This window comes from Piliocolobus tephrosceles, chromosome 1 (assembly GCF_002776525.5).
Source record: "Piliocolobus tephrosceles isolate RC106 chromosome 1, ASM277652v3, whole genome shotgun sequence".
NCBI lineage: Eukaryota > Metazoa > Chordata > Mammalia > Primates > Cercopithecidae > Piliocolobus > Piliocolobus tephrosceles.
This window is the reverse complement of record NC_045434.1, coordinates 170,163,574-170,176,236: the sequence shown is the minus strand read 5'-3', so window position 1 is coordinate 170,176,236 and position 12,663 is coordinate 170,163,574. Positions and strand designations below refer to the sequence as shown.

Genomic DNA, 12,663 nt, shown 5'->3' with positions numbered 1-12,663 from the left:
CAGAGATAGTGCCACTGCACTCCAGCCTGGGTGACAGAGCGAGATTCAGTCTCAAAAAAAAAAAAAAAAAGGCCGGGCACAGTGGCTCACACCTGTAATCCCAGCACTTTGGGAGGCTGAGGCGGGCAGATCATGATGTCAGGAGTTTGAGACCAGCCTGATCAACATGGTGAAACCTCGTCTCTACTAAAAATAGAAAAATTAGCCGGGCATGATGGTGGCGCATGCCTCTAATCCCAGCTACTCAGGAGGCTGAGGCAGGAGAATCGCTTGAACCTGAGAGGCAGAGGTTGCAGTGAGCCCAGATCGTGCCACTGCACTCCAGCCTGGGTGACAGAGCGAGATTCTGTCTCAAAAAAAAAAAGAATTCCTGTCTTGTCAGACTTGTCACCAGAGAATAAGAGAAAGTGATCCCAGCATATGTTACAGACTAATGAGAGCTGTAAGCTTTGACTTAATAATAGCCATTAGAAATAAGCAGATGCTGAGCTAGAATTGAATGTGAAGGATATACTGACTGTCTTATAAGAGCGTGTGCAAAGCCCATAATCCTCAAAATCTCACATTCTTCAGTCTCACAACACCCTAGACGCTTATGTGCCTTATTCTTAAGAAGTCTGTTATTTCACCCTTTTAAACTGTAAGAAGAGGCTAGGTGTGGTGACTTGTGTTTGTAATCCCAGCACTTTGGGAAGCCAAGGCAGGAGGATCATTTAGGGCCAAGAGTTCAAGACCAGCTTGAGTAAAATCATGACACCCTATCTCTAAAGAAAATGAAAAATTAGCCAGGCATGGTGGCACATGCCTGTAGTCCTACCAACTTAGGAGGCTGAGGTAGAAAGATCCCTTGAGCCCAGAAGTTTGAGGCTGCAGTGAGCTGCTCTTATCAAGCCACTGCACTCCGGCCTGGGAGACAGAATGAACCCTGTCTCTTAAAAGATATAGGAAGAAGTCAGTAAAAGATGAATTTCCTGGTAAACATTTAAGTGCCATTACATATAGGATGGAGTAGCAGTAAAACTTTATTTTAAGGCAACTGCTGGCTGGGTGTGGTAGCTCCGGCCTGTAATCCCAGTATTTTGGGAGGCCTAGGCGGGTGGATCACCTGAGGTCAGGAGTTTGAGACCAGGCTCTGGCCAACATGGCAAAACCCCATCTCTACTAAAAATACAAAAGTTAGCTGGGCGTGGTGTCACACACCTGTAATCCCAGCTACTTCGGAGGATGAGGCAGTGGAATCATTTGAACTCGGGAAGCAGATGTTGCAGTTAGCAGAGGTTGCAGTGAGCTGAGATTGCGCCACTGCACTCCAACTTGGGTTACAGAGCGAGACTCCGTCTCAAAAAGAAAAAAAACAGACAACTGTTAATTCTCTTATATCATTCTCAGTTGGATTCAAAAAAGTCACAAAGAAGAATTCAAGCCTCCATGAACTGAGAGGGCAGTTATTAGCAAGAGCTTTGGAGTCAAATATAACTTTGTGAGCCTCCTCTAGCCACAAAAATGTACTGCTGTGTAGGAACAAAGTGAGCATCAAATTTACCAGGTAGGAGGCTACTAAGACTAACTTACGCACCGTATGCAGAGGCCAGCAAAGGTAGCGGTTAAGGTGTTTTGATAGCAGCATAAAAGGGCCACCCAGCAGTTGCCAAGAGTGACTTAAAATGCCCCTAATTCTGGAGGGTAGATTGGGCTGATTCTGAAAGGTCAAAACTAGAGGAAAATTCAAGCTAAAGATACAGCCCAGGAGATTCTGGGCATCTTCATTGGAGGCACTGCTGATGCTATATTTAAACCTTAATGTGACCCATTATCTAGCATTTGGGGAGTTGGTCTGACAACAACAACCTTTTTCTTTTTCTTTTTTTTTCCCTTTTTTTTTTTTTTTGAAATGGAGTCTTGCTCTGTCGCCCAGGCTGGAGTGAGTGGCGCCATCTTGGCTCCCTGCAAGCTCCCTGTCCCGGGTTCCCGCCATTCTCCTGCCTCAGCCTCCCGAGTAGCTGGGACTACAGGCGCCACCACCGCACCCAGCTAATTTTTGTAATTTTAGTAGAGACGGGGTTTCACCATGTTTGGTCAGGATAGTCTCGATTTCCTGACCTCGTGATCCGCCCGCCTCGGCCTCCCAAAGTGCTGGGATTACAGGCGTGAGCCACCGCGCCCGGCTCTTTTTTTTTTCCTTTTTTGAGACGGGGTCTCGCTCTATCATCCAGGTTGGAATGCAGTGGTGTGATCACAGCCTCGACCTCCTAGGCTCAAGCAATCCTCCCATCTCAGCCTCCTGAGTAACTAGGACTATAGGCATGTACTGCCACGCCACTTGGCTTGCTTTTTTTTTTTTTTTTTTTTTGGTAGTGATGGGGTTTTCCCTGTGTTGTCCAGGCATCTTGAACTCCTGGGCTTAAGTGATCCTCCTGTCTCAATTTCCCTAAGTGCTGGGATTACAGACATGAGCCACCATGCCCAGCCATGATTTTAGAATAAATTGTATAGGAGGTATCCATTCATTCAGCAGATTTGAGTGATTATTATGTACTAGATATTGGGGGAAATACTGTGTCTAATAAGGCATGGTCTCTGATCTCAAATTCACCTTCTAGTATGGTCAATGATTTACAAATGCAATTATACTACAAGACAATTCTGTATAATAGCAGTAAGTTGGCACCTTAAGTTTTCACAGAGAAAGAAGCATCTTACCTCAATCTTGGATAAATGGGAATGTGCAAGATGGAGAAGTAGGAAATGGTTCTTATAAACAGTGAAAACAGCATATATAAGTACATTAGGCATGAGAGGACAAAGTTTACTGCTAACTACTAGACACATCAGTATTGTTAGAGCAAAACATGAGAGCAAGGGCATTCCGTGGTTTGGACTGGGGTCTCAAAATGCCTCTTTCTCCTTAGCTCAAGTGGCATCGTTTACCTTCAGCTATCTTTAGGGGAAAAAAAAAAAAACATAAAGGGGATGTTTGGTTGAAAAAAAGACCTCAGTGCTGGTATAGTTGCTAGTTTTAGTCCCTTTTATTTGGCTGCTCCTTGTTCTTATATTGTACATATATGGCTTGCTTAAACCACACAGTATAAAATCACTGAAAGAAGTGAAATCTCGATATTAAATGCATATAATTTTTGCTTAAACCACACAGTATAAAATCACTGAAAGAAGTGAAGTCTCGATATTAAATGCATATAATTTGCTTTATAACTTTAACAAGTTCCTTATCCCTTCTTTTACCCAAAATGGCAGGGGAGGTGTCTAACTGATCTTGTTCAGCCAAATAATTCATCGTTTGATAGTTTCTAATAGCTTGTGCCCAGAAGCCTTATATAACCATGTCATTTGCTTAGAAGGAAGGAATATTAGATAGAAATAAAATAATCTGAATTAGTTGGGCATGGTGGCACACACCTGTAATCCCAGCTACTTGGGAGGCTGAGGCAGGAAAATCGCTTGAACCCAGGAGGAGGAGGTGCAGTGAGCAGAGATCGTGCTACTGCACTCCAGTCTGGGCAACAGAGTGAGACTCCATCTCAAAAAGAAAGAGAGACAAAAAGAAAATATTATAGCTGTTTTAACTTCTAGTATATTTCTCTATATTCTAATATTAACTAAACTCTCCCTTTCTGGACCTTTCTGTTCCTGAAGCTGCATCTTTTAGACCACTCCATTTAAAACAGCCATGAATAAATTTATGTTTCACAATCTGAGATGGAATTCATCTTGCTTTTCACACTAAACGCAAGCATATTTCAAACTAGAAAGACCTATATCAGGGTGTAAAATATAACAACATTTAGCCTTCAGAAGAGAAACTTGAACATAAGGAAAAATTCCATGAGTTTGTTTATTGTTTTTGGCTCCATGTTAGCCTCTTGTTTTATAGCCAGTAAGATACATCTTATCTATATACCTGTTTTGTTTTCTTTTGTATTCTCAATTTGGCCTATATCCTGAAATAAATCATTCTCTGGCAAGCTGTCATGAGGCCATGGAATTTTATTTATTTATTCATTTATTTATTTATTTATTTAATTTTTTGAGGCAGTGTCTCGCTCTATTGCCCAGGCTAGAGTGCAATGGTGTGATCTCAGCTCACTGCAACCTCCGCCTCCCGGGATCAAGCAATTCTCCTGCCTCAGCCTCCCGAGTAGCTGGGATTACAGGTGCCTGCCACCACACTCAGATAATTTTTGTATCTTTAGTAGAGATGGGGGGTTTCACTATGTTGGCCAGGCTGGTCTTGAACTCCTGACCTCAGGTGATCCACCCGCCTCAGCCTCCCAAAGTGCTAGGATTACAGGCATGCGCCACTGCACCCAGCTGAATTGAATTTTTATAGGCAAATAAGTGTTTTAAGTGTGAGAATGACTTAGTAGGAAGGAAATTAAAGAACACGTTGGGAAACCCAGGTTAAAGTCCTCAGTTTGCACTTAACAAGCTATTTGTCCTTGGGTATGTTGCTAACCAAGAGCTTTTGTCTTCAGTGTTTATTTCTTTAACATAAAGGATTTGAACTGGAAGACTTCTAAGTTCAACAAATGTATAGTCTGAATTTTTTGAACAATACTGATTTCAAATTTCTTGTGACTTTAATGTCTATAAATAAAAAATGTCTCAGATTCCAATATTTGAGACTGCACCCGGAAGTATTTTAGAAATCCCTTTTTTTTTTTTCCTTTTTTTTTTGAGACGGAGTCTGACTCTGTTGCCCAGGCCGGAGTACAGTGGTGCAATCTTGGCTCACTGCAACCTCTACCTCCCAGGTTCAAGCAATTTTCCTGCCTCAGCCTCCAAGTAGCTGGGGTTATAGGCGCCTGCCACCACGTCTGGCTAATTTTTGTATTTTGAGTAGACAGGAGTTCACCATGCTGGCCAGGCTGGTCTTGAACTCCCGACCTCAGGTGATCCGCCTGCCTCGGCCTCCCAAAGTGCTGGGATTACAGGTGTGAGCCACTGTACCTGGCCTTTTTGTTTGTTTTTTGAGAAAATCTCACTCGGTAGCCAGGCTGGAATGAGGTGGCATGATCTCAGCTCATTGCAACTTCCGATTCCCTGGTTCAAGTGATTCCCCTGCCTCAGCCTCCCAAGTAGCTAGGATTACAAGCATGTGCCACCACACCCAGCTAATTTTTGTATTTTTAGTAGAGACAGGGTTTCACCGTGTTGGCCAGGATGGTCTCAATTTCCTGGCCTCGTGATCCACTCGCCTCAGCCTCCTAAAGTGTTGGGATTACAGGCGTGAGCCACCGCACCTGGCCCTTTTCTTTTCTTTTTTTTCTTTTTTTTTTTTTTTTTGAGAAAGAGTTTCATTCTGTTGCCCAGGCTGGAGTGCAGTGGCGCGATCTCACCTCACTGCAACCTCCGACTCCTAGGTTCAAGCCACGTCTACCTCAGCCTCTGAGTAGCTGGGATTACAGGCATCCGCTACCATGTCTGGATAAATTTTTGTATTTTTAGTAGAGATGAGGTTTCACCATGTTGGCCAGGCTAATTTTGAACTCATGATCTGTCCACCTTGGCCTCCCAAAGTGCAAGGATTACAAGTGTGAGGCACCACACCCAGCCTGAAATCATTTTTTAAACCACATGATTTGGTCTTGATGTGGAAAATATAGTCCTACCATATCTTTTATTCTTTTCCCATTCTAAAATTATGTGATTCTAGCGTAAATGCAGAACAACATCCCATTTCATATCCACTGTCATCCTTCTCAAGCCTAGATTTCACCCACTTTAACATTTAACTTTTCTACCAAAACTGTAATTATCTTCAAAACTACTTAATTGATCTTTTCTGAAGTTAATATAACTCACAGTGCCATGTTTTTAGAACAGCTGGATTGAATGCTTATTGTGTGTGATATAATTAATAGAACCCTAGGTGTAATAGTGAGAGAGGGAAGGGTATACAATTTAAATAGTGATTTTTGTCAGAGAAACATGGGGAAATTATTTGTGGGGTTTAGTTACAATTTTTCAGGGATTTGCCTTTATTTTCTCTGTGTTCCAGGTCTTGCCTGAAATTTAGAAGCCCCTTTCTTGCCCTTCCTTTCTGGTGCTGTCAATACTGGTGATCACCTCTGAGGAAGAAAAGCCCTCTTCCCACAGTCCATGGAGAACACTCAGCATCTATGCTTGATTGTGACAGGGCAGATTTTGGATGGATCATGAAATGCTTCTAAAGTAGCCAAGAGTTAACTCTTCCTAACCTTTTTATATAGTAAGCATGTTACCACCAAGGTAACTTACCCAGGGGAATCAACTACATAGTGGAATCACATTATTTACACATTCAACTTATGCAAATTCAACTCTACTAAAAAAAAAACAAAATACGAGTGAGAGAGAAAAATAACAATCTAAGTAGCATATGTTAAACCTTCCATTTCAGTAAGTACCAGGCAATGGATGAAATCAAATCTGAAATAGTCAGTTCATATTGGTCAAAGTTATGGAAAGAATGTGAGGATGATTTTTAAAGGTTTTCTAGTTGTTGATAAAGCATGTTCAGGTCAGTAGGCAAGTGGGTGGGACAACTTCTTTGACCTTTACAGGGGTTATTAAAGATTGTTGAGAAGCTACCCTTAAGAATTAGAGGAACTGGCTGGGCGTGGTGGCTCATGCCTATAATCCTAGCATTATGGGAGGCTAAGGTGGGCAGATCACCTGATTTCAGGAGTTCCAGACCAGCCTGGCCAACATGGTGAAACCCCATCTCTACTAAAAATACAAAAATTAGCCGGGCATAGTGGCACGTGCCTATAATCCCAGCTACCTGGGAGGCTGAGGCAGGAGAATCGCTAGAACCTGGGAGGCAGAGGCTGCAGTGAGCTGAGATCGTGCCACTGCACTCTAGCCTGGATGATACAGTGAGACTCTGTCTCCAAAAAAAAAAAAAATTTAGAGGAACTAACAAAATTCCCTACAAAGAATGACATGATGAGAACAAGTTGACATTTTTATAAATGTACTAAGTACTTGAAGGAATGAAACACCTGGTTTAATTTCTGAGTGTTCTTTATGGATTTTCAGTGATTATTTTTACTATATACTATTGCCCCTTTATAACCAGTCCCCTAAGTAAGATGCTACCCTACCAAGTGGAAATTGCACTGATTTTGTTTGACAGTATAAATTGAGTAAGATAATGAGTAATTTCATTAAGAAGCTGGTTCGTGGCTGATACTTCCATTTTTTAAAAAACGTGGGCATGTACTTCTTTTAGAAGTCTTTGAATTTAAAATTTAGATTCTATAATGAAGTGAATATTTCTTGACCATCCTAATAATTTGTGCCATCTACACCATTTTACTTTATTAGTATGATCTTTTTCCATGAATGTCCACTGCTTGGCCAGTTACTACCTTGGGATTACATAACTACCAAGTAAAAAACCGTAATTGGCTGACTTGCTTTTTAAAAATATTTTGTTTTAGTGTGCCTAGCATGTGAAGTACATTTTTCTTCTGTGATCATACAGGTGAACATGATTAAAGATGATGGGACAGTTATTCATTTCAACAATCCCAAAGTCCAAGCTTCCCTTTCTGCTAACACCTTTGCAATTACTGGTCATGCAGAAGCCAAACCAATCACAGAAATGCTTCCTGGAATATTAAGTCAGCTTGGTGCTGACAGTTTAACAAGCCTTAGGAAGTTAGCTGAACAGTTCCCACGGCAAGGTAGGTATTTCAATTTAGTAAATCTTTCTCTCCCCACCTTACTTAAAGAACCTAATCATTTACAAGGTGTCCCATCTTAATTTGGATTTGCCTGTATGTAATTATTTGACTTTCTGTAAAATTATTTCTATGCTTCATAAAATTCTGAGTTTGTTTCTTTAATGATTATGTAGTGTGACACATAGAATATTCAGAAACATGGCTGGGTGTAGTGGCTCACGCCTGTAATCTCAGCACTTTGGGAGGCCGAAACGGGCAGATTGCCTAAGGTCAGGAGTTCGAGACCAGCCTGACTGACATGGTGATACCTCGTCTATACTAAAAATACAAAAATTAGCCAGGCATAGTAGTGGGCGCCTATAATCCCAGTTACTCGGGAGGCTGAGGCAGGAGAATCGCTTGAACCTGGCAGGCAGAGGTTGCAGTGAGCTGACACTGGGCCATTGCACTCTAGCCTTGGCAACAAGAGCGAAATTCTGTCTCACAAAAAAAAAAAAAAAAAAGAATATTCAGAAACATTTGGGTAGTAATATAGTAACTTGAGAGGTAATTACCTAAAAGGATAGTGCCAGGATCTGCAGGCCATAATTTTATTTTATTTTATTTATTTTTGAGACAAAGTCTCGCTCTGTCTCCCCGGCTGAAGTGCAGTGGTGCGATCTCGGGTCGCTACAACCTCCACCTCGTGGATTCAAGCAGTTTTCGTGCCTCAGCCTCCCAAGTAGCAGGGACTACAGGTGGTGTGCACCACTGCACCCGGTGAATTTTTGCATTTTTAGTAGAGACAGGGTTTCGCCATGGTGGCCAGACTTGTCTTGAACTCCTGGCCTCAAGTGATCCACCTACCTTGGCCTCCCAATGTGCTAGGATTACAGGCGTTAGCTACGATGCCTGGCCCATCATTTTAAATAGTTAATTTAATATTCACTGCTAATTAATGACAATCAGAAAATCTGTTGTATGGCTGGGCACAGTGGCCCACTCCTGTAATCCCAGCACTTTGTGATGCTGAGGAAGGAGTATTGCTCGAGGCCAGGAGCTCAAGACCAGCCTGGGCAACATGGTGAGACCCTGTACGTACAAAAAATACAAAAATTAGCCAGGTGTGGTGGAGCGTGCCTATAGTCATAGCTACTCAGGAGGCTGACGCAGGAGGATCACTTGAGCCCAGGACTTCAAGGCTGCAGTGAGCTATGGAATGCCACTGTACTTCAACCTAGGTGACACAGGGAGACCCTGTCTCTTTAAAAAAAAAAAAAGAAAAAAGAAAATAATGTTGTCAGACATCTATGTTGTTAAATATTATTGATTGCCCTATAAATATGGCAACCATAAATTCTGAATTTCCAAGATAGTCCTGGTTTCAAATGTGTCATGTTGCCCCTAAAAATGAAAACGCCTAGTATTGCAGTGCCTATACTACTTAGCTAGATATTTTCTTACATCAAAAAAAATGAAAAAAAATTGATTGATGGATTGATTTTTTTTTGAGACAGAGTCTTGCTTTGTCACCCAGGCTGGAGTGCAGTGGCGTGATCTTGGCTCACTGCAACGTCCGCCTCCCAGGTTCAAGCAGTTCTCTGCCTCAGCCTCCCAATTTAGCTGGGATTACAGGGGCCCGCCATCACGCCCAGCTAATTTTTGTATTTTTAGTAGAGACAGGGTTTCATTCTCGTCTTGGCCAGGCTGGTCTTGAACTCCTGACCTCGTGATCCACCTGCCTCAGCCTCCCAAAGTGCTGGGATTATAGGCGTAAGCCACCGCACCTGGCTTTTTTTTTTTTTTGGAGACAGAGTCTCACTCTGTTGCCCAGGCTGGAGTGCGGTGATTACAGGCATGAACCACCATGCCTGGCTGAAAAAAATATTAATATTAATTTTTTTATTTGGAGAATATGGCCACTGTAAAGTCTTTTTACTCAGTGATCAGTTATTCCACTTTGCATATAAATTTTATCTTTGTAGGCCGAGTGTGGTGGCCCACCTCTGTAATCCCAGCACTTTGGGAGGCCAAGGCAAGTGGATCCCTTGAGGTCAGGAGTTCGAGACCAGCCTGGCCAACATGGTGAAACCCTGTCTCTACTAAAAATACAAAAATTAGCTGGGTGTGGTGGCATTTGTCTGTAATCTTAGCTACTTGGGAGGCAGGGAGAATTGCTTGAACTTGGAGGCGGAGGCTGTAGTGAGCCGAGATCGCACCACTACACTCCAGCCTGGTCAACCGAGTGAGACCCTGTCTCAAAAAATAAAATAAATTTCATCTTTGCCACACATTGAAATCGCCAGCTATGTATCAGTGTATATCTAAATTAAAGTTTTATTTATTTTTAATGTTACTCAAGCAGAAAACTATGAATGGCATTTTAGATTGACAATATTTAGCTTTTTCTGAGCAACTGGATGTGATTTATACAGGAAAAAAAGGGATAAACATAAGTTTTCTTTAAGGTCTTTGTTCTCAATGACTGATACTAAAATAAACTTTTTGTAGTCTTGGACAGTAAAGCACCAAAACCAGAAGACATTGATGAGGAGGATGATGATGTTCCAGGTAAGTGACATTTCCTTAGACTTAAGATTTTAAGCATCCTGTTTATCTCCTTTCAGTCACTGCATAGATGACTTTTAGGTTTGTGTTGATTGTAAAGTCATGAATTTAAATTGATTCACAATAATATGGATAGGATCTAATGTAAAACAATGCAAGTCCCCACCTTAGAATCAGAAATTGTCACACAAAGCTCTGCTGCCTGGATTTATTAAATTGAAATCACTGTGATTATAAATCTGCATAGCTATTGTTATAACATTTCTGTGTGAATTATAATTGACATATGAAAATGCTATTCACCTCAGTAGTTTGCATAGACAAAAAAAAGATGAACATTTCCTTAGGATTACTGTCCTAAGCAGATAATTAAATCATTGTTAGTAAAATGCCACCAGTTCATTTCTGCTTCCTTATGTTTTCAGGCTAATTCTAGTTGTACTAATTTTATTTTTATTAGGGTTAGAAGTTAGGAGTTCCATTTACCTCTTTTTCCTTTTTTGTATTCTTTGATTCATATGCTTTGTTTTTCTTTTTCAGATCTTGTAGAAAATTTTGATGAGGCATCAAAGAACGAAGCTAACTAAAAGTTTGGTTTTTGGAAGCTGGCATGGACTAGATTTAACAAATCAGCTATGTGGTTCCAAAGTTTTACAGACACAGAGAACATCACCTGTTACTAGTTCAGTAATATAAATATTTTGTATATTAATAATGCTGTTTGTTCAGCATTTTTCGGTCATTTGATTTTGCATTTTGCACTTCCTCCCAGGATATTTTTTTGGTCAAAATATGAAGTATTGGTGCAGTTTGAGGGTGTTTTGTTTTTTGATTCCTGGTTTTTTTGTTTTTTGTTTGGGGTATTTTTGGTGTATGTATGTTTATGTATGTGTGTGGGTATGTGTGTATACAGTAGAGAGCAAATTGGAAAACAGTTCTATTTATCCTCCTCCCTCCCCAGTAGAAATAAAAAAAAAATCTTTACATTTGTTACTTTTCTTTTCCCCCATAAGGCATAGAATTAATGGGAAGTGAGTGTCTTGGATTTCAGATCTGAAGAGATTTTTACCATTAGTGGTTTGTTTTTAATTTGCTTGATTAACTATCATATTTTTCATACACTTCTCTGGGTTTAAAATGTCTTGGAGGTATTTTGCCACTGGCTTCATGCTGGAGTAATGGGTAACATATCTTTGGTATGGTTATTTTAGATTCACTTAACTAGTCAGACCCAGAAGAACTTCTTTTACTAGCTTGCTTCCTAAATGCCTTTTTTCCTCTCCTTTTGGTCTCCAAATGGCCTGGTCAGCTTTTGGTAATATTCTTCCTCATCTTCCACCTAGCTTGAGAAGGATGTTCTCCATATAGAGTTAAGCGAGTGCCTAATCCCTCCTTTTGTAAGATTTTGTTCCCTCATCTTGAGGAACAACAACTTCATCTTCAACTTTTTATTTCTCCCCCAATTTTACAGTTCGGTAGATTTCAAACTGGAATAGCTAGCATGTGCTTGCTAAATAATTTTATGCCAGCCTTATCCTGTATCCTAGCTGTTCTTAATAGCAGGTACAAAAATGCCTCTTTTTCAGCAAGGTTGAAATTGGGAATGTCCTTTTGCATCAGAAGAAAATAGGCCATAGACTCATCCCCCAGCACAAATGGGCATTCTGTGAAATGGTACTGGCCCTAGGAGGATTTCCTCAACCACTCTCCTACTCTTGGCCTTGAACCTACCTCTGGGTTGGATCTTACTATTGTAGCTGCTCACTATACCCTCCTGCATGCTTAGAATAATGCTTTGGGGGGAGCACTGGTAAAACACAGTATTTATTTTTTTACCTCCTTTAAGAGGACTTGGAGGTAAGTTGCATTCATTCACTCAAGTTTCACTCTTGCTGTCTAATAGAAGCTTACGTTTTGCTATATCAGCATTTGTTACAGCCAATATTTAAGGATAAAATTTAGAAAATATATCATTTCCTGGCCCATCATCAAACTAATACAGCTTAACCTTGCAGCTACCAACTTTTGTGTCAAGCTGGGTATCTTTATTTGATATCTAAGGTGCAAGACCAACAATATATTAAGAGATCTATAGACATGAAGGCAAAGCTCTTGTATTTTTTTCATCCAAACACCTCAATTTATTTTATAAATTTGTTCATTTTTCCTGTTATGTTTTATATAATATATGGACTAAACAAAATAAAATAACAGTACAAAAGAGGAGACTATTTCCTCTTGTGCTTTTCTTGATGTTGTGTACAGAATTTCCTTTTATATTATTCCTCTACTCTCCACCTGTAAATGAATGTTAGTGCAGTAATTGTTTGAAATAATGCCTCATCCAGTGTTAGGTCAGTAGCTCTACATGATCTACACAGTCCAGAATTCTTTCTCTAATTGTCCCAAAGGGGGACATTGTTGAGGC

The 12,663-nt window shown here is 40.6% G+C and overlaps 1 protein-coding gene across 2 annotated transcripts in view; it reads left to right on the top strand.

Annotated features, from left to right (window-relative positions):
- The window catches only part of BTF3L4 (basic transcription factor 3 like 4), a 33,743-nt gene extending 21,280 nt beyond the window's left edge, over positions 1–12,463 (top strand). The window contains exons 4-6 of one of the 2 annotated variants that reach the window (XM_023188679.1): positions 7,487–7,688; positions 10,179–10,238; positions 10,776–12,463. In XM_023188679.1, coding sequence (XP_023044447.1) covers positions 7,487–7,688; positions 10,179–10,238; positions 10,776–10,822 — 309 coding nt within the window. In that variant the 3' untranslated portion in view covers positions 10,823–12,463. The remainder of the gene's footprint in view (positions 1–7,486; positions 7,689–10,178; positions 10,239–10,775) is intronic. The other variant, XM_023188695.1, reaches the window with a different exon arrangement.
- The last annotated feature ends 200 nt before the right edge of the window (positions 12,464–12,663 follow it).